Consider the following 27118-nt stretch of genomic DNA (forward strand, 5'->3'; position numbering starts at 1 on the left):
GTTAAGCTACTCGGTTCCTACTTTTACCAGTTATACCGCTGTGGATACTCACGTCAATGAAAGCACAGTATAATATTGACTACAGACAGGAAGCCAGTGTGTCCAGATTACAGTGCTGACCTTTGAGGAATTAACATCACAAGATATATTCGATGGCAAGGGCACAGACATATGAAATAGCCCATCAAATAGAACCAGTAAACCCCTGGCAGTGTGAGTGCTAAGGCCTGGTTGAAGCTCGACAGGGTTATTTTAGCCAAACGACAGAGAGCTCTTCCTACTGTGGTTTCTTAAAAAGATTGGGGGACAGTCACTGAGTGCCACTCCCCCTGCAGTGCAAGGCGAAAGACATATCTGACATAAATGGATGATACGGTTCACCTCAACAGTTCCTGATTGCTTGCTTGCTGACATTTTCTGATCACGTCACGCAATCAGCTATGTTGACTGCCGCAAAGTCCCTTTCACCTTTTGCTTCTTGCGCTCGTCCAAAAAGAGCAGGGAAGGTGGTCAGGAAATGGGGGCGGCTGGAACATGGTATTGGCTCTGGCTCCGGCCAATCCTCACTATTCGCTCTCCTCTTCCTCTGTCTTATTGCCTTTACTCCAGCGCTGGAAGCAGTGGACGGTGGAGGCCAGGAAGAAGCTGGCAATGATGGCCACCACGGACACGGAGATGCCCGAGAAGATGATGATGAGGAGGTCAGTGAGCGTGAGGGTTCCCTTGCACTCACGGAAGCTGTCCTGGGAGAGCTGGTTGAGGGGGACGCGCCGCTCGTCCATGGGCAGTAAACACTCCAGGCCATCAACCCCTAAAAAAGAGACAAGAGGCAATGTCATGTTTGTGTTCACATTCATATTCATGTTTAAACACTTCTGTCTAGAGAAACTGATAGCTCACAGGCATTTACATCCATCTTATCGCTGTGCCAGTCTGTCCTTCTTTTAACAGCAGTTGGCTTACAGCACTGGACATGCCTGAGGTTCATAAAAGGCTTATAAATGTACTGGTGTTATGGATGTGATTGACTCTGTCATCTAATCAATTACACTTGCTTCAGTTTTATACGCAGCACATGTTACTAGCTGCCAAAACAAATTAGGACCAAAATGCCTTTGGACACTGAACCCCAAGAGCAAGCCAAGAGCGATTAAGGTAAGAAAAACTCCAAAGGAGAGGGAGGGTTAGGACAGAACCCGACTCAGACAGGGAGCCCATTTGAGTATTAAGGCTAGTCATGTTTCTTTAAAAATGAAACAAGAATATTTGGACCCATGGAATTTTGAAGAATGATGTGCAAACAATCGCCCACTCCCAAGGTCATGTTCAGGCTGTGGCTCACAGTGAAGTGGAAGCACTGGATTCATGTCAAAATTGTTTGCATGATCAGGGAAGGTCGTGACAGCCTCCTAATGAGAGGGACTTCCTGAAATAAACGTGGCATCTATTTATGGCTTCTGCGTGCGATGGGGAGCACCTTGACTAGTCTTGTTACAGGACACACATGTGATAAATCAGTGGGGAAATCCTTTTAGTCCCTCCGTCAGACTTGACATGCAGTATATCACACCCAGTTGCATCTCAACAGAATGTGAATTATACAACACAAAAAGGGGGGTTCTCTCAAGGGCAGCCATTTTACAACCTGAGGAAAAGGAAATAAAATCACACAGGCTTTTTCTGTGCGCTTCACAGCTTCTGTTCCCTCCACACAAACACAAACTCACATCTAGACCTAAATAAATGCATTTTCCAGCACAATTTGTGTCTGCATTTTAACTAAAAGAATGTGAGAGATGGGTTTTTCCTTCTTATCCGAATGAAGACCAGATATCCTCTATCTCTCCTCCATCTTTAGGAGACGGCTGTTGCCCGAGAACAGGATCGCTGCCACTGTGGAGCAATTAGCAAACAGCCAGTAAATATTTTACAACCCTAATGGCATCATCTGAGCCACTGGGTTAACCCTGTAACAATTCTGGCAGGGTTACAGGCGTAATTTGGCGCTGCTTACACCTCCACCAACTGCAGAGAGACTGTACAGCCCTTTTGAAAGAGATTTCTACCATCAAGAGCAAGTGGCTTGACAGCCTCCATATTTGAACAGATTAGAAATGTCTGTGTTGGCATTGGTGTCATTTTGGCCACCTTAAGCATCATAATAACAGATATTTTTGTATTCTCCCTTAGAGTGTCTCCCATGTGTTCATATTGAAGCTAACAAGCTGTAAAGGGGGTTTCATTCAGTTCAGGGAGACATTGTTATGAAGCAAGGATTTGGTCATCTACCCCACCAGTACTTAGGCAATGTTATATGTAATTATGTCATTCCATGTTATGTGTGTGAACACACACTTCCTTTCAATGCATCAGAGAGAGATTGAGATACAGGGAGAGGGTGATGGCGAGAGGAAGGAGGAAGAGGAGAGTGAAAAAATAACACTGAGAGAAAGAGAGAGTGCCAACCAATGGCACGCTATGTTGTTGGTTGTTGTTGGTATGGGCAGGAACACAGAGCTGCAGTTCTGCACTCCAGACCGTGAGCCCTTGCGTGGGGGGGTGCAGCTATATTCAGACATGCAGTCAGGGTGTGTGCACGCACACAGGGTGGGCTCTCTGCTTGTTAACAGCATACTTAGAGCAGCTCACATCCATGATGCTTTGTCACAACGTTTCAGTGTTACAGCGTAACCAACGCAAAAGGCCCCCTCATTTAAAAAGCCTCTTATGTAAATGTGGTTTTCTCCTTTCACAAAACAAATCAGAGGGGTTACCCCCCCCTTTCTGTTTTGGTGCCTGACGTCTAAGAATAAAAATAGTAGGAGTTATGAAAAAATAAGGATGGAAGACCTAATAAATAGGGATTTCAATAAAGGAATCCAGTTATTAATCTTAGAGATAGCCGCATGCAGTGCGGAAGTTAGCTTGCCTTTTTGTGTGCGTGGTGGCATCCATCACACAAATGGCTGAGCACGGCAACACCGAATCCCTGTGACAGCGTGCAGCACTGAAGCCTCAAAGCCCGAGGGGCTTACACAGCCATGCTCTCTTAGCCTTTAAGTGACAGCCAGGGCTGGGCCGTTGGAGCTGCGCTGGAGCTGCGCTGGTGCGCTCGCCCTTTTACATGCTTGTTTGGGAAGTCACGAGGCCAAGCCAGAGACTGTGTAAGAAATCGCAAGGCAGAGACAGTGAGAGAGATTGAAAAGAGATGATGAAAGAGAGAGATATGTCTCTTGTAGGGAGCATGGATACCGAGTGGGTAGGGCATGTTAAAAAAGGAGATAGAGGAACAGAGAGAGAGAGAGAGAGAGAGAGAGAGAGAGGAAGAGAGAGAGAGAGGAAGAGAGAGAGAGAGGAAGAGAAGCAGATGGGACATTTTGGGGTAATGCAGAGAGAATCACATGGTGGAGTCAGATGCAGCTGCAGGCTCCAGATGTGACATAACTAATGGAGAGGTTCACTGACACCACTGCTGACCTCTGACCCCCTCCAGCCCTCTGACATCACCATCCAGCCGACACAACATGGGGTATACCATCCACCACACTGCCAAGGACCCATCTGAATGTCACAGGGATTCTCTGAATGGTGAATTTTGTCGTTCTGTTTAGTAACACAATTATTTTGGGAAAATGTAAACGTAAAGCCTTACACTGCACGAAAAGCAAGATTATCGGGCCCGTATACGCTGTGATACAGCCGCGAATGATCACCATTCCTGGCTGATCGCGGACATTCCCCCGAAATATCCGTCTGCCGCATACGAACGGAATTTCCCGGAAAGGAACCTGCGAGGGGAGGGGGGCCGATGTGTTTAGCATTCTCACCTCCCGCTGACAGAGGTGCGAAATGCTCTTATTAGCATATTGACTGTCAGCAGTCTAGCCACACACACCCTGCTGCAGCCATTGGTTGAAAACGACAAGGAATTGAATTAAAACGTCTTGTGATGAGACGGAATGAGATTCTGTATAGGTCAGCTTTCAACTGACAAAACGTATCCCCTCCCATTTACAGCTATTGCCCCATAAAAAACGAAATTTAAATGTACACGATGATAATTTAATTAATATTCTGTCATTAGGGTTTTGCTCCGGGGTTATCACATTTCTTGATTCGCCTTCCGTTTTCAGAGTTCTGTCTTCACAGGGTTTTGATTTCGGGGATATCACGATTCTTGCTTTGCCTTTCAGTTTCAGACTTCGAGGCTTCCAATGTACTTTCGAGGCTGTTCCACTCATATTCCGGAGCTTCCTCTCTGTAATGTTCTTGAGATTCACTTTTGGCATGTAATTAAACAGTCGGGCTTACTCTGATATTGAGATGGTCATTTCGCAACCTAATGGGACTTGTTTGCCACTCGTAAATATCTAACCTGTGTCTTTTCAGGTAGATTTTACGCGAGCTTCGCGAGATTTGAACCTGCGCTCTTCAGGTTAGTGGTACTGTGTACCTAATGGTGCTATCCGCTTAGCCACCTTTGCTGGTGAGAACCTAGCTCGTCTGTGCGACCAAGTACCTGGTTTATCATTCCTCCCTCCTCTGGGGTATTTCTGTTCTGTTACTGGAGAGTGCGAATTGGGAATTGTTTAGTGGACTTATGTGACGTTTTAATTATGTTCACGTAAAGGCGCCCGAGGCAACATTAGAAACTTTAGACTCGAATAATAAACGTTCAATTTCTAGTCTTTTTTACACGTAGTAAGTTTCAATAACACCATACCATTACATCGACATTCACAGTGGTGGAGTGGTCCCTGGAGAAGTGGGCATACTGTTTATTTATTCATACAGCACAGGATAAACACCCTGTTTTGAGAAGTGGGTATACCCAATGCTGACTGAAAAATAAGTGGGTATAGCCTACTCCGTATACCTGCGTATACACTGGACTACACTGGGGGGGAGTTGTTTTCAATCCAGGTCAATTTAATTAACATAACAAAACCTAGCCTGGCCACGGGGAAGGGGTGGGGGGGCTTTCACACCAATGTGGGCTTCTACGGCAATACACAGGGTCAAAGACTGTCGTAAATCCCACATTTCATGCAGTGTTAAGTCTAAAATGTCTACAGCTTTTACCATCAGAGCTCAATATCCAAACTTTACATCTGTGGTGTCCACACTAAAAACTAAATATTTTGTTGTAAACTATCTTTCTTTGCATGTGCATTTAGTTGCATGCAAATAACACATCTATAACCTTAAATCTATAACACATCTTTAACATTAAATGTTGACAGAAATGTCCGACAGGTCCTTACAGAACCTTAAAGGTCTATATTTCCAGAACCAACATGTTATTTCTGGTTGGCAATTTTTTGGTTTTGTCTATCTAATCAAGCAAATAAACATTGAAAGAAACACTTTCACCAATGGATAATCGAGGCCTCACTATCTCAACAAACCAAGGACTCCGCCTCAGTGAAGTTGTCAGAGACACTGCCACCCTGCCAAGTTCATATACATTTAATAAGTCTCCTCCACACATACACACACATACAGTACATACAGAAACATGAGGTCGTGACTCACTGATGTAAATCCCGATATGTTAACTCGCAGGTGGGCTCGTAGAGGAGGCTCATGGGAGGTGGGCGGATGCTAACAGACGTTATGAGACCCACAGCCGAGAATGAGGAGCGCTGCAAATGTACCGCAGGCACTTAGCCACAGAGCTGAGCAGAGCAGAGCAGAGCAGACCAGTACTACTGCAGAGCAGAACCTGTTGAGAGTCAATAGGAACATGTAGGAGCATGGACTGTTATCGAATAAAGAATACAGATAAGCTGTGCAGTCCAATTCGCTTTGTATGTGTGAGCCATATGTGATACCGACAATGAACTGATCAGTCACCAGGATGGAATTTAACATATGTAGACTTTGTTTTCACTCTTGTTGCAGACGGCAAACTGTGGTCAGGAATTCTGCACCCGTAAACACAATTAGTTTGGAGTGATATTGCCACTTCCTCACATGCAGTGCCAAAAAGCAGCAAGCTCGTTGGGTTTGGGCAAACGAGATTAATGGCTTGCTATTTAAATGCACACAGTGCAGTCTCTGAGGAAAGCTCCTGGCCCTGTTGATGCCAACCGTAGCCTCTGTTTGAGGGAGAAGATGGCCTTTCTCCCTTCTCTGCACCACCCCAGCCCCTGTCCCCTTGATAAGCACCGTCTCCCCCCTATCTCAAAGCTAGCTTGCTTAACATATGCTCAGGTTTGTGTCATTAACTTCTCCATCTGCTCAGGGGCAAAGGACAGACCCAGATTCTTGGGGTATGGCATAAACCAATATTCCAACATCAGGAGCAGCATATCTGACCTCCGGGAACTGTGACCTGCTTAAGAAACTTTTCCGTGATTTATTGTCGACACTATGTTCTGCACTTGTACTTTGAGCAGGTTATATTTGTATACTTTCCACAGTGGTAAACTTTGCAATGCTGAAAGTGGGATAAATGAGTGCATGGATTTGAAAGGACTGAAAAGGTCGATTAGCATTGGTAATAACCAAGGTCATAGGTTATAATAACATGTACTCAAGGTAATGAACTGCACTTTAACAACCTCCCTAGGGAACCCTCCGCTCCAGGCAGTGATGGGCAAGTAGTCCAGACAAGACCAAGTAGATTTTATATTATATAAAGCATGTACCCTCTAGTGTACGCAAATGTCTGCTGGTGCCTATGTATCGTTACCTTCCTAAAATAATTGCCTAAATAATCTTTAGACGAAAATTACTTTTTTGCCTAAATCATGTTCTCATGTTGCTGGCCACCTCTGGTAAAATCGACTACATCCTCAGTTGAACAGAACATGTGATTCCTATGTCAAGAGTGTGACCTAGGCAGTTTTATTTTGCCCAAGTCAAAAGACAATATGACTTAGGCAATTTAAGGCATGACTTAGGCAGTTTTGTATGCTTAGTTAAAGGTGCATTAAGGATTAATAGCTATTCGCTAAAGGTATGCTAGCAGCTAAAACTAACGAAATCTCTTGAAATGTGCTGACTTTGACATTATGACAAACTAATTACTCAACGACTGTCCTTACACAGTCAAACATCAATCATGTGCAACACAAGACTAAGCAAGACGGCAAATAAGCTACTTACTAGATCGGCAAAAGGTAATCAAAGTCAGGTCGGCGTGCATCGGCAAGCAAAACTACAGAAGGCAGATATATGCCTATCGACCCTGCTATGCCATTGGCACGGACGCAATTCTCCATATTAAAAGTCATTGTAGCGCCCCAATTTTTTTTAAGCTGTTATTTTAAGGTTAAACTGCTTATCCTAACCCTAATCCTGAAGCATAATTGTTGCATATTGTGCCTTTAAGCAGTCAATGGTTTCAAGTAATGTATTCCTCTACATAATTGACATACATTGTTATTAGTATGTCAAAAGCCATATTTTGTCATAACCTTCTTGAGTGAAAACTATCAATAAATATCATATACACAAGTTTTTTGCGTTTTATGAAAAACCTGAAAAAATTACTTAGGCAATACATTTAGGAAGGTGACGGTATGCAAAGCTATGTATTGAGCTCTCTTTGTACTAATTTAATTTTTGTTATTGTACAGTTTGTATAATTGCATGTATCAGGATGTGCCTCAACCCTAAGACCAGGAAAAAGGGGTTATCTGAGGGTGCTGTTAGTTTGTCCCCTGAGTTTAAAAGTCACTGCCATCATTAGTCCTCCAACAGGCCGTGGCAGGCCTGACACAAGACAAAACAGCAGCGACAGCAGCAGCAGCTGATATTATTTTGCGCCATCATCACAAGGCTGAGCCATGAGTTGCTTTCACACCTCTGTCGGGATGTAACGGGAGCAGCGTGATCTGACAACTGGATCATACCGTGCTAACAATGATTTCCCACCACCTTCCACTTTGAGTCGAAATCCATTCCAACAAAGACAGAGGAGATGAGATTCAGTAAAAGAGGAAGAGAAAGTGACAGAGAAAAGAGAGTTTAGAGGTAGAGGGTTTTTTCATTTACAATATCTAACAGGCCTTAGCCAACCTCCCACCACTACTTATACTCCTCTGGATAGAAAAGCCATGTGTGTGTGTGTGTGTGTGATGGAGAGAGAGGGAGACAGAGAGTGTGTGTGTGTGTGTGTGTGTCACGGGGCGTATGATTACATGTGAGTGTGTGCGTGGTAGACACTTATGCACACCTGTGCATCCTGCCATAGATGAGTCTGATCTACAGCGGCTGCATTGGACAACCATTACACAAATCACCGCCTCTCTCAGGTTATGTAATACTTTTTTCCAGGTTTGTCCTGAAATGCTTTCTTGTACACCTTTTTTCTCATTTTCACGAAACCACTGCGGTTTATCAGCTCTTTAAAAGCGCTCATCCAGCTTCATGTGGGCGGCTTAGTTGTTAAGTCTTGTTTTCACACCGCAGAACACGTTGTTGTGTCAGCAGTTCGCCGCGGCCAAGAACGGTTTAAATAAACAACATAAACACAGACATCTGAGAGGAACGATGGAAAGAACTGCTGCCGTGTTTCAGTTCCTCGCTGTCTACCGCCAACGAAGTCACGCAGAGGGGATCGGAGGTGCTGCTCTGGTGTCTCTGGGCCCAGCCGCGAGGTTAGCGATCCAACAGGCTCAGGTAGCACAGTAGCTGACGCTCGTCTGTCTAACATGTGTCAGCGTCTGCCCTGACCGACACCCAATCCTCCCTTTGGAAGCCCTTCATCCTTGCTCTCATAATGAAGCTTGCAGAAAATGTGAGATTTATTTGAAGGAAGAGAACCGCTTCATTGCTCAAAGCCAGTGAGGGATAATGGAGGAGTGTGAACACAGAGCTCCAGGATAAATGTTACGGCTGCATATGGATGGAAGCTCTCTGAGTGCTCCACTTCCATGTGAAACATTTGCATGCTTATGCTGTAGAGTCTGTAACCTGAAGGTGTGCCGATGACCCTGGTTCCCTGAATGTAATTGAAAACAAGCAAATTAAAGTTGAACTGTATATCTTTTGAAATGATGCTGGCATTTGTTTTAACAATTTTTAATATATTGTTTAAATACAGTTATAACAGTAACAGTTGTAATACTTTTAGATGAAACTGTAGGCAATGAAGTCAAGAGATCTTAAATCATCCTACATTTTCAAAGAACAGAGGCTTTATGTGACCTGTTTTCTGGGATAAAGAATTTGAATCACTATGGTTAGGCACTGGACATTCAAAAATTCAAACTAAATGCATTATCGCGAGAAAACACAGTTACTCCGGAGCAGCACAGGATCGCCAACCCTCACCCTGCAAGTCAGACATGTGAATGAAGGCAGTTCACAAAAAAACCTTTCCGAGAACATTAACAAGGTAGAAGGTCTGTGGGCGAGAACTTTCAAGTGTTTCAGTGTAACCTAGATGGAGATATTATATCTTTATCATTATCATTCCACTGGCATACTGATGAAGTCACGCAACATTAGTCAACATCCTCCTCTGCATATACAGGGGTGCAAAGGTATCACATTCTTTGCAGCTCAGTACCAGTGCAGCTGGTATTTTAGTATGGCTACATAAGTAGTAGGATCAAAATCACGCTCTCAGTTATGCTATCTTAAATTGGTGCTTGCAGCATTAGCATATTCTTAAGCAGTTTATCAAATAGCAGGTACTTTCATCTCCGCAACCCTAGGTTCAGAGATTTTTAGCTCTTGAGTCTAATGAACACCTTTAAAAGTTTCCACTACACATCACTGCAGGCCACTTTGAATCAAGATGAGATCATTAGACACTCCTGTTTAATATACATTTTGGTTCATGAGAAATTGAAATCAATGTAATTGATTGAACACTTAATGAAGCCGCTAAAGACATATTCAGATTGTTACTACATACATTTGAAAGTGGACAGCTGAATTTTCTGCCGATGGTTAGATGTGATTGGCTTTGCCCCGGCTCACCTTAAGCAGTGCCTCTCCTCACTCAGTTGAGAAAATTTAGAAATCCACAACATTCGGCAGTGGCAAAGAAAGCAGAGGCAATTCATGGGATTGAAAAGAATTGCCATGGTAATTTGCTCTGAAATGTATGGACTTTTAAGAAAAACATATATCACAGTATGAATTTGATGTAAACAGATGTATTTTTTATACATTTGCTGTATAAGATAGTTATCTGGCACTGCCTACCTTGGCTGTGCATCATTGCGTTAAGTGCCATTACTGACTTCCTGTGCCAGTATTCACTGCAAGGTCAAGTCCCCGTCCTCTTAATTCTTTGAACATCCGTCAGGAAATATTTCCCCAAATTCAGTCCAGTGCAGTGCTCAGTTCCAATCTCATTGTGTCCAGGTTTTCTTAATTGAACTGACTGCACTTTCCAATCTCTATCTCCATTAAGGCTGAAAAGCCCCCTTGCTCAGGCACAATGGGGAGATGAGAGGTTTATGGGAGACGACAGCCACTCGGGCCGCCAGGGAGCTTTTAAGCACAGGCTAGTATTACGGCGTATAGCGCCTCCGAGGGGGATAACAATCAGGGTGAGTGTCACTCGGGGAGAGCGAAGAGCCTGTCTTGGGTAGGGCTTGTCCCCCTGACTCCTGCCGCGATTGATTGATCTAGCTGGCAATCACAGGCGGGCTATTGGAAACTTCTCACCGCCTCCCACTTCTCTCTGCCTTCTATTAGCATGCTGGCATCTGCAATTAAGATTGATTTAAGTATTGACCAGTCAACATGGACAAGATTTGTGTTAGAACAGGTGGTTTTATATACACAATAAAACTACTATGGCCTAGGATGTAATTGTACAACGTGCATTTAATTAGCTACAGGTTTTCAGGATACATAAATCTTTTTGGTCATGTTCGGCAAGACTTAGCTGTAAGTAAGGGCAGATATTCTTTGTTGCTCATCTATTCTAATTGTCAAAGGTATCGGTAGATGGAGGTTTAAGATTTAGCCAAAAGGTCCCTGATGTAAAGCTATGTCTTGTAAATGGGAAAACCTTATTCCAGCCTTTCTGATTGGCTGATTCAAAGCATGTTACTAGTTATCTGAGTGAGAGAATCGTGACAGTACAGAACAGAACTAGTGTACAATTCTGACATGTTGTGGTCAGCTAATCACCAAGTGGAAAAACAACTCTCAGATCATGGGTCCCTTGATACTTCTCAAGATTTTGAAAAGGGACACTTGGGCAAAAAAAGTTTATAGAGGAGTAAAACATGCTGGCACAGAGCACAAATCATTCCTCAAACAAACAAACAAAAAAAAACTAAAAAACATTTGGTTCACTTTTAACACTCCAAGGCTTTTAGAATGCGTACTCTCCTTTCATGAATACATTGTTTTCTCTCCATCCTTTCCAACATTATGCATGATCTCTAAATATGTCTGACATGGTTGCTGCATGTATGCAGTAGAAACATACCGTAACACCATGCAGACACAGTAGGAGAAGGCCCTCAGTGACAGAGGAGAGGGGAGCATAATCTCAGAGAGAGGACATGAGGTCTGTGAGTGCACGGAGTGATGAGTGTGTCTGTGACAGCAAGGGCAGAGGGTGAGATACTCAAACCAGGAGGGGTTTTCCACATGGTGTGTGTGTGGGTTACTCAGGGTCTTCACAGTCACATCATTATGCCATGACGCTCTGATCTCCGCGGGGTGAAAAAGGGCACAAAAACATGCCACCAACGCTTTATAGCTGAAACGTTCACTCACACGCACCACACACACATATATGTACAAGCACGCAGTCTCACACACACACAAATGCTCCCACATGGAAGCTCTCATATAAAGATTACATGCAGAATGTAGTCGCTAAACAAATATACTCTCCCCCTTTTTTTCTGTCATACACACACAAACAAACACACATTAACACACACTAACTAACCTATCTTTGATACACACACAAAATGCAATTTAGGATCTATTTCGATAGACTTTAACCCCACTTGTGTGGTATGATTACTTACTTTAAATCCTGCCCTATGGAACAGAGGCAATGGTTTATATTGTGTTATTTTGTAGTGAATTCTCCCACCGGCAAGGGCATGCAAAGCTTCTTGTTTTGTTTTTCTCCCCATGTAATTTTACGGATGAATTAGCACTCAATGGATGCAATAACAAATCCATAACAAACTACTGCACTGCAAAATAAGGTTGAACATCTGTCGGCTCCAAGGGCGAGAGCATAGATTTGGAGACATCTATTCAATATGATGCCCTGCCCTCCTTTAGGATCCAAAATACAGTCTTACGGCTGATTAGCTGAGGGAGCAGAGAGGTCTTACTGGGAAATGAAAAAGACACTAGTTCGCTTGTCTTGCATCAGGCAGGCCAACTGAGGATAAACTGAGGCTACCTCCTCTGCACAACACATTAGGAACCTGTGGCAATGGTGCCTTGTCTGGACTGTTTGCTGTGTGTCTGCTATGGCTGTGAGTGATTTAGGGCTGTTAACTGATCACTGGAAAGTAACTGGAGAGTGCACAAGGGATGATGCGCTGGGAGTGTTTAAGTGTCACAAGAACTCTTATTCTCAGTCGCACTGCACCCGGATCACGGACACCCCAGGCCTCTGCACAATTTTGGGGAGGGGAGTAAGTCTCGCCCTCACCCGCAACTTTGACTCGGGCTCTTTTAAAGCTCTGGTTACCCAAGCAACTGAACTCGAAAGCAGAAAAAAATCCACAGCGTGGCTCTGAATAATGGATGCAAGTTGTCCATCTTTAACCCAAGAGCAGCAATGACAGCAGTGGATCATGTTTACATTCGTTTCCCCCCTGAAACATTCATAGCAGTCAGCGGGTACTGACAGAGATCCCTGAAGCAGATGCGTGGGGGCACATTATCCTTCCTGCCTGACATCATCATTCTGAGCCAACATATTGAATTGTGCCCACATCTCCCAGGTGTGGAGATAGAGATTGTTTTGGTCACTACTCTGTGTTTTTCAGTCTAGATCCAGCTCTATCTCTCATCTTCTACACAAAATGCACTAAATCCATTCAAATCCTTGGATTTCCTATTTTTGGCAAATCAGGGTGTGAGAGATAAGCCATAGATGTGTATAGCGTTAGTGTGTGTCTGTGTGTGGATACAGCATGTGTGTGTGTGTGTGTGTGTGTGTGCGTGGATACAGCATGTGTGTGTCTGTGTAAGTCTCTTGTAGCTACAGGCAGGATGTGGCCACACTACACAGTAAGCAAAGCCTCCAACAAACCCAAGTTTCCAACAGTTATCCTAGCACAACACAGGTGGCAAGGGTCAGAGGACTGACCTACCCAAATGCCTCTTCCCTCTCACATGAACAGAGAGAGGCGGTAGGCTTCGGAACCTTAGAGCCCAATTACTCTTAATGAATTTGATAGGCTTGCCCGGGCGAATTACACATATATATTTGAATCCGATCCATTAGCCGGGTGCAGAATAGACTCATTTTACAGCCGTTTTCTTCAGAGAGGCATAAAGGGTTGACTGTAATGGTCTCATTTATTTTCATGAAACCCCCAGATGCACAGGCAGAAGATTATCAGGCGACCCTCATTCTCCAAATGAGTGCCCATCTGTCTCTGCATGCATGGTGGTCATGAGACTGCGCCGTTTCTCACACATGCACGCAGGCACGCAGGCACGCACACGCACACACACACACACACACATATATAAGAGAGAGAGTGAGAGAGAGAGAAAGAGAGAGAGACATAGAGAAATGACTATACAGCTAGAACATATACACTTAGTCTCCCATGCCCTTGATTGTCGGAGGGCCGTGCAGGAAGCACAGCACCCTGAGTGCAGTGAAAAGTCCACTGATAAATCATTGATAAGGAAGTTTCGTCTCAAGTGCTTTATATATACATACATGGAGAAAGAGAATAATGCTTTGTAGCAAAAATTCCTTTACACTAGCATCTTATGTATTTCTATACACTCACATCATTTTAATCTCTACTTAAACGATTCTGACAGGTTTTTGTAAACGGGGGGCATTGTAAGCGATGGGCAATTGCTGAGTGAATTTCATCTAAATCCTTCTAAAGATACTCTGATATACATGCACGTATTGTTTTTTCCCCTCTCCATTATATCATTCAGTAAATCAAAGCAGCCGAAAGGTCTTCATTTGCCTAAATGGTTGTGAATGGCAAACACCGGGCATCCATCATCAGATTAGGCCTGCAGAGAATATCAGAGACCTCTGCGGCAGGCCAAGACAGATGTGGTCGTTTCTTGTGGTAAGTAATCACCAATGCTCACTCTTGGATGAAAATCCACTTTCAGAGGGGACCCAAGATGACGCCCCCACCTCACTGGCAGGCCATAGATCCTCCAGAATTGAATGTCTGGTCTAAAGACCACGAAGAGAAATAGGAATCTGATTTTTTTCTGATTTAAAGGAACCTTCCTAAAGCTTTTGAAGTCCTATGTTCTAAAAATATGGCACATGGCTGAATTCACATTCTTTCTCTTCCTCTCTCTCATACAATTGTGACGAAAGTAATGACGCTGTGCTTCAACCAAAATTGATTTATTTTATCATTACTTAATTGATTCAGACCTGGAAAAGTTGTTTAACTACCTTAAACTTATCAGCATTACAGTAATACATAATCATATATAGGTTGTTTTATACCAGTGTTTCTTAACCTGGGTTCGATCGAACCCCAGGGGTTCGTTGAGCCACTCCCAGGGGTTCGGCAGGGGTCAAGACACACACAGTATAGCCCGGGTCAAACTAGCAATGTCAGGCCGTTTTTATATATACCTATGCTTTGAAGAAATTATATTTGTATTGTTCCAATTATGAAGGGTTCGGTGAATGCACTGATGAAGCTTGCAAGGTTCAGTACCTCCAATAAGGTTAAGAACCACTGTTTTATACAGTACTGCTTTACAAGCTAGGCTTCAAATACAAGTTAAATACAGTACAGCATTATTACTAGCCTACTTATGTCCTTTACTTGGATAATCCTTTAATGCAGCATTTTCCTGTTGGTTAGGTTACATAGGTCCATTAAACCCACTTAGTTTGCTTACTACAACAACAGTAATGCCTTGTAATGTGGCTGCTATATCAGGACTTTACAAATTGTACTCAACACCTCCCCTGCCTCTCTATTAAGCTCACTTTGTTGATCCCCTTTTTTCAACAGGTTCCCCACAAACGCCCACATTTCTCTGCTGTAACTTCAGAGTAATCTTTTCCTCAAGCCAGAAGCATCTAGTTTATGGGCTCTTAGAATCGGTGCTATGATGATCAATGTGCACCTCACTAAACTCGCTTGGGGAAATAAAAGAGTTATGTTGTTTCTCTCCTCTCCCGGTTATAGCTCTGCTGCATTCATGCATATGAAATCAAGGGCATTTGCCAGCATGATAGAATCTCATTTAGGACTAACACACTGAAATCTCCCTCCAACCGCACGGCTATAAAATGTAAATCGAGACACATATGTCAGACTAGACGTTTTAATGGAGCCAGTCAAAACAGACAACACACTTGTTGATGCACTGGGCTGTAAATAATAGTCATGGCTGAGGCCTTTAAGACTTTGCGTTACAGTCAGGAAAGGGCGTCCATATCTTTTATTCTCTCTTTGAATATTTGAAGACTCCTCTTCCACAGTAGGATATACTGCAAGGTCCACAAATATTTGCAACAGTCTGATGCTGGGACAAGGTATGCATAACAACATATGCATATTGCATTTTTTGGTGATGGATGCAGGACAGGATGTCAGTAAGACCTATCTTACTTTTGAACTTAGTGGAAAGGTCAGCAAGACCTATCTTACTTTTGAACTTGCAGTGGAAAGGTCAGAAATGGTTTATTCATTTATGGGAGGACAGTGACGGCAGTGCTGACCAGTCACACTGAATGGCCCCAGGGCTTCTAAGCGCCCACTGATGTGGAAATAAGTGCCGCACGTGACACGGAGTGGGGCGCATCCTCTCCCGCAGTAGCTCAGCCTCAATTTACAAGTGCAGCTCGGCCCGGCTGGCTGTACAGAGAGAGCGGCTGTTGGCAAGCGTGCGGGAGCCTTGGCTTTGCCTTTGCCGCTTCTAGAGTGCCACTGCTGCCGCCACGGCAGCTGCTGACGTGAGCTTGGCTCTCCTCCCCCAAGTGAATTCACTATGGCCCTCGCCCAGTGGCGTCCGAGACTAGTGATGAAATGTGTGCGCTGTGCCCGCCAGGATGCGTGTGACGGCCCTTGCCAGCTCCACCACCACTGCATTTCAGCAACACAGCCTCCATGAAAAAAGTGCTTGGAATTTGCAAGAGCAGGATGGCATTGCCATATGTTACATAGGTAGCAGAGATAAGTTGTGGGCAGATTGTGGGCGGCACGGATCTGTTTCTGTTTCTGTTTCTGCAGGTTTGCACTCAGTAACAGTAGCCATGGGACTACTAAGAATATTATCCGGCAATATCCTTGCCTGAAATATGCTGGCAGCCAACATATTACTTAGCCTTTAAAAATAAATGGCTTGTCTCACACCATCCATGCCCCACTGCAAATAAACATGGATTGGGATACCCAGAAAATGAAGGGGAGAGCCTTAGCAGGCTGCCAGGTTTCCCAAGGTTGCACAGGTTTCAGAAATAAGGTTACTCAAGTAATCCATTTCTCTTTATCCCCACAGGGACCTGGCTTTTAAAAATGGACAGAGCTCATGTAACCGTCTACTGTCATTACCCAAGTTTTAGGAACACTACGCATTACACGCCTCCTGTGTGAATTTTAATTCTTGGCACCGACACAGTCACAGCTGGGTTTCTTCTATGTACTGCACTTATTAACTTATGTTTGTTATGACTTTATCGTTTAAGATGTATTTTGTCTTTTGCCAAGGATTGCCTTTTTGGTACCCAGCGACAAAAGCAGACGTCTTGACTTCTCATAAAGAGGGACACTGGCAAAGACAGCCTGCCTGCTGGACTGAATAATTAGATGCAAAGGTCCATGACATTTCAAGGGCAGAGACCCAAGGATGGCAAGAGTATCTATTGATGGTTTAATGTTCAAAGAGAAGATCATTTACAATTTGCATTCATTCAACAGGGAGCCACATATAGGCGAATGCAAGCAATCTTAGGAACTGTCCTCCATTCTGGATGCACAGTGTGCACATCTCGCAGGAAATGACGATGCAGCTCGTCTGCGAAACGAATGATCTCCTTGTAAGCAGATTTCAGCCCATTGTGGCTCCTGTCCTTTGGGAGCTCTCTGTGATCCTCTTTGTCCTTCTTTTCTCTCTCTCGCTCTCTCTCTCTCTCTATCTCTGTGTCTTTCTTTCCCTCTCCCTCTCTCACCAATTTTAATGTGTGTTTTAGCAAGTGTTCCTGAGACAATCGCCTGAGCCCTGCCAACATGTTAGCGCCATTCCCCAGTCGGGTTGAGCCGAGCCAATCGGAGCAGAAACGCAACACAACGCAACACAACACAACATAACGCCAGGGCTGTCTGGATTTAGCTCGCGGCCAGTGGGGATGAGTGGGCGCTCGGGGATTTTCTTGGGGGTTTCTCCTATTACTCAAGTCATTGAAGCGGCATAGATGTAACTGGGCTATATTTATTCACACCTGAAAAAAACAGACACACATGTATTTACACACACACACACACACACACACACACACACACACACACACACACACACACACACACACACACACACACACACACATACACACACACACACACACACACATTTAGATCATAAACACAACACAAACACACACACACACACATTTGCAGAAAAAGACAGGGACAGTACACAAACACACAAATAAACATACACAAAGTGCCCCAGGGAGAAATATGGCGGGTGCTTGGCATGTGTGTTGCATGAGTGCAAAATCACGAAACACACTCCTGATCGGACTGTTAAACAGAAGTCGTGACGAGGCTGGGGGTTTCACCCTATAGGGATGGACGAATGTGGAGAGATCTCCCACAAGGGAGCCCACTCAGAGTCCTTTATTACTGACAATGCCCCCCCCCCACCCACCCTTTAATGCACAGGGGTGGGGAAAGGATGAGCCCAAATTAGAACAGAGGAGGGGGTTCCTCTTTGTACGAGCGAAACAAAAGCAAACCAGAGAACCATGCCGGAGGACACATGATGATCCGCTATAGCTGTAGAAATATGACAGTCATGTGAAATGCTTTTGAAGGCAACAACTAGGAAACACAAGAGTGAATGTGGCGCTGATAGTTTTGGTTTGCTATTTTGTGGCAGGGGAAGTTATGGGATGCAGATGACTTACCGTTAGTGAGCTTGTGCTGGTTTTCCATCAGCCAAGCAAACAGGCTGGCAAAGTTGCAGTTGCACACCCAAGGATTGCCCTCTAACCTCACCAACCGCAGGGAGGGCAGCTGGCTCAATGCCCCCACTTCCAGGCCCGAAAGAGCATTGCGTTCCAGTTCCAGCTCTCGCAGGGAAGTGAGGCCCAGAAAGGCGTCCTCATTGACCATGCTCAGGTGCGGGTTGTTGCCGAGGCGCAGCTTGATCAGGCTGCGCGACTCCCCGAAAGTCCCCTTAGGGATCTCTGTCAGGTTGTTGCTGCCCAGGTCCAGGAAGACCAGGCGGGAAGAGGTGCTGAGCGTGCCGGGCTCTATGTGCGAGAGTGAGTTGTTGCGCAGGTCCAAGTAGACCAGGTCGCTGTAGAGCACCAGGAAGTCAGCGGGGATGCGTTGGATCCAGTTGTCAGACAGTAGCAGGCGGCGCACGTCCAGAGGGATGGAGTCCGGCAGGCGCGTCAGGCCCTTTCCGCTGCAGTCCACCGTGTGTGGGTCTGGGCACAGGCAGTTAAATGGACAGTTTTGCCCCAGTGTCAGGAGCACGGAGGTGAGAAGGACGAGGAACGGCTGGAGCCAGCAGACACATGACAACATGGTCAAGAGGGGGGAGTGGAGAGAGAGTGGGAGAGAGATAGGGATGGATGAGGAAGAAAAGAAACAGAGAGAGGGAGGTGAGAATTAGAGAGAGAAGAGGTGAGTTGCGGAGCTGGACCCGGGGGGAAAGGGGATGAGAGATTGGTTAGGGGTCAGAGGGTAGGAGTGCAGGAGAGAGAAGGGGAGGGGAAGGGGGGGAGAGCGCGAGGAAAGGTGGAAGGAGTCAGTGCCCGTGCTCCCTGAGCATCCCGCTGGCCAACTGAGGGAGACAGGCGCGGAGGTGGAGGCGGGGGGCCGGCGCGTGGAGCGGCTGGAGCGAGACACCAAACGCTGTTGCTCTCTGAGGGATCATGTAGCAGGCAGACTGGAGCGGAGCAGCACACTGCTGGCTTTGAAGGAGAGCGAGGGGAGGAGAGATACAAGGAGAGGTGGGTGGGAGGGAGGGAGAGAGAGAGAATGGGAGAGAGAGAAAGAGAGGGAGTGTGTGTGTGTGTGTGTGTGTGTGTGTGTGTGTGTGTGTGTGTGTGTGTGTGTGTGTGTGTGTGTGTGTGAGTGAAGGAGGGGAGGGGAGATTATCCAGTGGAGGTAAATAGAAGCTAGCAAAGAAGGGGAGAGGAGGATGGCAGAGAGCACGGAGACACACGAGAGCAACAGAGAAAAAGAGCGACAGAGAGAGAGAGAGAGAGAGAGAGGAGGTTAGGGGGAGTGGAGGGATAAAGGGTTGCAGGCTGGTCAAGTCTCGCGCCTGACAGAGACAGAGAGAGCGGAGGCAGCCTGTGTCTCAGACACAAAAGCATCCGTGGCGCGGAGGCTCCGGCATGGCGCGGCGGGAAGAGCGATATTCCAGCATTCCTCCATTTGTCTCTCGTGTCGGAATGGGGAATTCCAGATGTCTGATGACTGCAAACATGACCCCCATTCCCCTCCGCCTCCTCCTCCTCTTCCTCCAGGCTACTCGTCGGCTGATGTCACGGGCGGCGGGGAGATCCTAAACGAGGAGAGATTTCTGGCGACAAGCTCGGAGGCGCACGGCGAGCCGCGTTTGTTCTCCCTTTCTCATCTTTCCTCCCTCGTTCTCGCTCGCTCTCTTCCTCTTTCTGGCTCCCTCCAGTGAGCCTGATAAAGAAGGAAAAGAAACTCTTCACAGCAGGACTCTGTTGCTATGGAAAACACATGCAAGTGTCCACAAAGAAATTGTCCGCATACAAATTAGCATCCGGACGCTGCTGCAGGCAGAAATGCACTGGGCTGCCTGCCTTGACAAGCAATCTTAGTGTTTGTGAGTGTCTCTCTCACTCTCTATCTCTCTCTCCTCTCTCTCTATCTCTCTCTCATTCTCTCCCTCCCTCTCTCTGTCTCTCTCTCTCTCTCGCTTTCTGTGTGTGTGTGTGTGTTTGTGAGAGCCCTTGTGAAATCCCTCTTTTCTACAGTATTATCACCAGAATGTGTGAACCATTCAGTCATCACGTGACGTCCCCCTGGAGTTTCACACAATCACTGTGCTCTCAGCTTTTACTAGTGGCTTCAGTCTCTGTGTGAAGGAATAGGCTATTCCACTGAACGAAACTGATCAGGCTTAATTATACCATGATATATGATATGATATATGTATTTATTCAGTCACACACAGTAACAACTAACAAGTTCAACACAAATAATAATACATAAAGGATATAAGAGCAGTGAAGCAAGATCCCAAATAAACAGCACAAAATCCTGCATACATTATGGACACTTGTAGCCCTCAAAAATGGCTTTAGCTACCATCCCTTTGAAAACAAAAAATGTCTTACACTTTCTTAAGATTATGTTAGCAACATTCCATAATGAAATTCCAAAAACAGATATACATCTCCTTTTAATTTCTTTTTTGGCATTTGGTACAGTAAATTTACAGACATCTCTGAGATTATATTTTGTCTCTTGAAATGAGAAAAACCTTTGTATGCTGACTGGGAGTTGGTTTGAGTTAGCTTGATACATTATTTGCATTATTTTATAATATACCAGATCATTACATTTCATAACAAATGATTTCATAAACAATGGGTTAGTGTGTGCATAATAATCAACCTTATTTATTATCCTTATAGCTCGTTTTTGTAAAATAATTATTTCATTGACAGTTGTTTTATATGTCAATCCCCAGACTTCCACACAATATGATATGTAGGGAGGTATAAGTGAACAGTAAATAATATGTAAGGCCTTATAGTTTAACATGCTTCTTGATTTGTACAAAATTGCTATCGTCTTAGAGATCTTTCCTTTGATATAATAAACATGTGGTTTCCATGTTAATTTATGGTCAATGACCACTCCTAGAAATGTTATCTCGGTCACTCGTTCAATTTCAGCATCACTTATTTTTAATTTAATGTCCTTACCTATTTCTTTTCGATTTCCAAAGACCATGATTTTTTTTTATTTTTTATATTGAGTGACAATCTATTAACATCAAACCAGGTTTTGAGGATTTCTAAATCTCTTTCAATAGAAGACAAGAGTTGCTGTAAATTATTACCCGAAAAGTACATGTTTGTATCATCTGCAAAAATAATGAAAATCAACTGATCTGTAACATCCCAAATATCATTTATGCAAAGCAAAAAAAGCTTCGGTCCAATTACAGATCCCTGGGGTACACCACAGGTGACTTTCCTAAATTGTGAAACAGTGTTATTGATTTCCACACATTGCTCTCTATTTTCCAAGTTTCTCCTCAGCCAAGAATAAGCTACCCCTCTTAATCCATACTTCTCCATTTTTCTCAATAATATGCTGTGATCGATAGTATCGAACGCCTTCTTCAAATCAATATAAATTCCTACAGAATACTCATCATTTTCAATTACCATCAGGAGATAAGCCCAGCAATGTGCATAATATGCCCCCCCCCCTCCCTTCCATAAGGAAATATTCCTTTGTTCGAACAACTGCTCTTCAAAACTTGAAATTAAAGTAACAAAAAATACTAGAAACACTTACTGTAATACAAAAATATTACATCTTCTTTAGCTACATACAGAAATCAAATCAGCCCCTATGATAACAGCTCATATGAAAGTAGAGTACAATGGTTTGACTGACAGCCTTCGTGTTACATCATCATGGAGTATCTTGTCAAAACATTACACAATGTTGCCATGTCAGAAGGCTCCTTTTGGCATCACTGTCAAAGGAAAAGCTGTGTGGGCAACCTGCAACTGTTGCTGCAATGGAAATGTCAGGCACGCCTTTCGTCAAATCTGATGTTCTTTTTGTTATGACGTAATGAATAAATAAATCCTTGAATCATAGTCAATTACACTTATCCAGGAAGCTGTAAGATTCCTTTAATTTAACTAAGTAGTAACTCAACATCCTATTCAATCACTTAGTCTCTTATGGTAGGGGAGACAAATGAAACAGACTCTGCAATGGGGAATTTCTGACACAGACATTAATTCTCATTCTCAATTAAGAGTCTCACAGGGGATTCAGGGCAAGGGAAATGGAATTAGAGCAATGGGTGTAGTGCACTGAAAGAGAGAGAGAGAGAGAGAGAGAGAGAGAGAGAGAGAGAGAGAGAGAGAGAGAGAGAGAGAGAGAGAGAGCAAGAGAGAGAGGGAGAAGGACATGGAGTATGGAAATGGAATTAGAGCAATGGGTGTAGTGCACTGAAAGAGAGAGAGAGAGAGAGAGAGAGAGAGAGAGAGAGAGAGAGAGACAGAGGGAGAAGGAGAAGGACGTGGAGTATGGAAGACATGATTGGTAACACTTTATAATAACTACACACAATTCATCATTTTTTAAGCATTTGTTACCTATTAGATAATGGTTTGTTCACCATTAGTTATTTATTGTTCATACATAACGTATCATTAGTAGAGCATTTCTTCACACAGTTATAAATGGTTTGTTCATAGTAAATAAGCCTTCTAAAAAACTATTAGATAATTGTTTGTTCACCATTAGTTATTTATTGTTCACACATAATGTATCATTCGTAAAGCATTTGTTCACACAGTTATAAATGGTTTGTTCATAGTAAATAAGCCTTCTAAAAATCTATTACTAAATGCTTTATTCATTATTTGTAAAGCATTGCTCCTATGTTAATTCTCATCAATAAAGCATTTGGACACACACTCATTAATGGCTCGTTCATAGTTAGTAATGCTGTCCAAAATTACGGTAAGTACGGTACTTAGGAATGTATAAGGCCGGTTAAAACCTGGAAGTTGATAATTAACATACTATCTAGACCTACATTTGTTCATGCCTTAAATAAAATGTTATGATTTAGAAAAAGGCCTCAACTAACAGCTAGGGTGTTAATACATATGTTACAAATACTTACCGATTAGGTAATTCATGATTAATTCAGGAGTTACTGCTGTTTAGTAAAGTATATTATGTGAGCCCATCTAAAGTGAGCACTTTCTATGCTTTACAAAGCATTTATAAATTAATTGCAAACATCACCTGGACACAAACATGTATTATTCTATTTGGACATGCCTTCAGAAATATGCCTACCGATAGTTAGTGCTACTGCATCTTTAACAAGCACTTAACAACACTTCAATTCATGATTAACTCATGAGTTGCTACTGATTAGTTGACTACATGGTGTGAGCCCATCTAAAGTGAGGACTTGCTATGCTTTACAAAGCATTTATAAATGAGTTGCAAACATAAACTGGACAAAAACATGTATTATTCTATTTGGACATGCCTTCAGAAATATGCCTACGGATAGTTAATGTTACTGCATCTTTAACAAGCACTTAACAACACTTCAATTCATGATTAACTTATGAGTTACTACTGATTAGTTGACTACATGGTGTGAGCCCATCTAAAGTGAGGACTTGCTGTGCTTTACAAGGCATTTATTAATGAGTGGCAAAAGCTAGCAGATACCAAAAAGACACAAGTAAAAGTAGTATTATTTTAAGAAAAGGGAAAGAAATGCCAAAGTGATGAAAACGTACAAATATTTATTTAAAACTAAATATTCACACAAGTTGAAAATCATCACTTAAAATAATGAAACTGTTGAGTTCAAGTAATGCTTATATTTAGACATAAAAGCTTTACGCAGACATCAATAAAACATTTGGAAAGAAATAATGAGATTCGGACTGGAAAGGCTTTTCGTATATCCTTGAACAACCGTCCAAGTGGCCCATCATCAGGGTGACCGGAGCCAAAAAGTCAATCATTTTATCCGGATAAAGGCACCATTGTAACAAGTCCTGCGTTGCGTTCTGTGTGAGTGTTTGCTGGGCAAGAAATGGCCACGCACTGAAGTTCTGGTGCTTTGTTCCAGCGAAGTGGAGCTCCGTACACTGAGCACATTAACATACAACGAGACAGTCTGTAACATGCAGTCGTCAAACACAATGGATATTAGCCTGTTAGCAGAGGGAAAACGTATGCTAGACCTCATCAGAATCAGAATCAGAAACAGATTTATTGTCAAGTAGGTATGCGCCTACCTGAAATTTGCTCTGGTGCACAGGTGCAAACAGTAAACATAAAAACATAAAAACACAAACATACACACACAATAAGTACTACACATAACATAAAACATAGAAACACAGTATGGAAACAGATGTATATATAAAAAGAGTGTATATAAAGAAGTTAAGTGAAAAAAAAAATGCAGTGCAGGTATGCAAAAGTGAGTGCTCAATGTGCAATGTAAAGGAGTGAAATGTGAGTTAACATAACTCAGCTTGGGGTGTGGGGGAGGGGCAATAGTCCAAGACAGGTGGGGGTCCCGGGCCTTGTTGATGAGGCCAGCTGCAGTTGGGAAAAAGCAGTTTTTGTGACATGCGGTTTTGGTCCTGATGGACCGCAGCCTCCTGACGGAGGGGAGGACCTCGAAGAGTATGTGACCCGGGTGGGAGGGATCGGCCGCAATCTTACCTGCCCGCCTCAGGGTCCTAGAGGCAAACAGGTTCTGTAGAGATGGCAGATTGCAGCCAATCACCTTCTCAGCAGTGCGGATGATACGCTGCAGTCTGCCCTTGTCGTTGGCAGTGGCAGCAGTGTACCAGGTGGTGATGGAGGAGGAGAGGATGGACTCGATGATGCAGGTGTAGAAGTGCACCATCAATGTCTTTGGCAGGTTGAACTTCTTCAGCTGCCGCAGGAAGTACATCCTCTGTTGAGCTTTTTTTGGTGAGGGAGCTGATGTTCAGCTCCCACTTGAGGTCCTGGGAGATGATGGAGCCCAGGAAGCGGAAGGACTCTGCAGTGTCAACTGGGGAGTCTCTCAGGGTGATTGGGGTGGGTGGTGCTGCGTTCCTTCTAAAGTCTACAACCATCTCCACTGTTTTCAGAGCATTTAGCTCATGGCATATGACAAACAAGATACATCGCTAAATATCATACCGTATGTATCACATGTTGCAGTTCACAATCTTTGAGTATATACACCGTTATGTCATCATTATACCATATCTTTGTGGGTTTATCACTTATAAATATATGTTTAGTATAGCATACCTCTTTTCAGATCAGCAATATCAAACATCCCAACCTGCAAAAAGTCATTTCAGGGAGGTATTCCCCTCCTAGGTCTATGTATTTCTGTTGTGGTCCCTAAAAGTTATAAATGCATTATATCATTCTATAAGCTAAAGCCCTATGCAATTCGTTGTTAATTATATTTAAATATGTAGATTACTTTTACTATCTATTATATGCTGCTAATACTATCCTATTTATGTTAACTGCTTTTATTTATATTCCATTGCAACTTTAAACAAGTCTAAGGAGCTTGTTGTTTTCATGTAGCCCAGGCAACTACCCGGCATGAATAATATGCACATGAAATGAAACTTGATGAACTTACCTCAACATGTCTTTTACAGTCATTTAACCCACCATGGGCAATGCTGAAATAACTGTAACAGATAGTTCAGCGTACAAGACTGTCTTTGTAATTTACTTTTATAAGACAGGGGTACACCTTTGTATAGTCTGTTGTAAAATGTCTTATATTTTCTTTTTGGGGGGCACTCTCTCTGTGCCATGGTGCCCCTGATCCTAGATACACTGAACTGATTAATTAGGGTAGAAGAGATAAAAAAAAAAACGCCCACACTGAACATTGTTTGGTTGACTTACCGAAACAGGCCAATCAGGATGCTCATGAGGCACACACGCACACTGCCTCACACACGCACAGTCTCTGGGTCCCTCTCCCTCTCTGTCGTGCGCTTGCTACACAAAGGCTAACGCGGTTTGGAGCACGTCTGTCTCATGTGCGCGGTCTTGCTCGCTCGCTCTAGATTCCGGGAGATTTTAAGTAATTTGCGGGCATCAGGGAGTCCTTATCAATATGCGGGAGACTCCTGGAACTTCCGGGAGACTGTCTGCAATATGCTGTCCTCGTGGTGATGTGTGCTAACATCCACTAGACAGCTAGCTAAACTCTATTATATTCTTTAAAATGAAGAATGCTTTGAATTCTTGTTGCAGGTTTATTCTTCTAACTGAATCCGCAACAATACATTTAAACTGTCTAAGGTCTATATCCCTCGTCCGGGATATTTTAATTTTTTGGTAAAAAAAAATGTTAAGCTCCGTGAGTTTTCGTCTTAGAGACATAAAAAGAACAACCACGGAAACATTGAACCCTTTTCTTTTATAATATATACAGTTAAAAAAAATTAAATAAATAAGCACTTTGTCAGGGGAATAGAACTGATGTGTTGCACTTTCTAGTATCTGAGTGGGGTTTCTGCTGCTAAGGACCCACCCATTAGCAAATGACAGCTATTCATATGATAAGGGGATGGTGATTCAGTGATCTCCATTGGGTCATGGTGTGGCAAGATTCACTCCGGGGGTTTTGGGCCACAAAGACATTCTAGGGCCATTAGGATATGGCCTTTGTCTCTGCAAGAGGTGTCACAGGTTTGTTCACACCAACTCATCAATATGCATTTGTAGGGGCACAGATTTAGGAATGGCACAGGACACTCTGAAATTCTAAATATGTGGTAGTGAAACAAGACATACTTTCTGAATGCTAAACTAACATGTGTTTAGCCAACACCTATGTTTACAAGGCTCAGAAATAAAAAGTCTTGTGAATAAATCTTTACAATGTGTTTTTGTAAAAGTCTGAGCACCTCTGAAACAAGGTTTTTCCAAGGGTATGTTTACATTTTATTTAAATTAAACTTTTTTTTACTACATTCCTTTTACTTACATGATAT

The 27118-nt window shown here is 43.5% G+C and overlaps 1 protein-coding gene across 1 annotated transcript; it reads right to left on the minus strand.

Annotated features, from left to right (window-relative positions):
- Positions 1-566: 566 nt before the first annotated feature.
- On the minus strand, positions 567-18893 carry lrrc38b (leucine rich repeat containing 38b; the record flags this gene model as incomplete). Its single annotated transcript, XM_080845712.1, has 2 exons — positions 567-811; positions 18266-18893. 2 exons carry the CDS (start codon positions 18891-18893, stop codon positions 567-569), a joined length of 873 nt encoding a protein of 290 aa, XP_080701838.1.
- Between the last annotated feature and the right edge of the window lie 8225 nt (positions 18894-27118).

This window comes from Sprattus sprattus, assembly GCF_963457725.1.
Source record: "Sprattus sprattus genome assembly, chromosome: 10".
Classification (NCBI taxonomy): domain Eukaryota; kingdom Metazoa; phylum Chordata; class Actinopteri; order Clupeiformes; family Clupeidae; genus Sprattus; species Sprattus sprattus.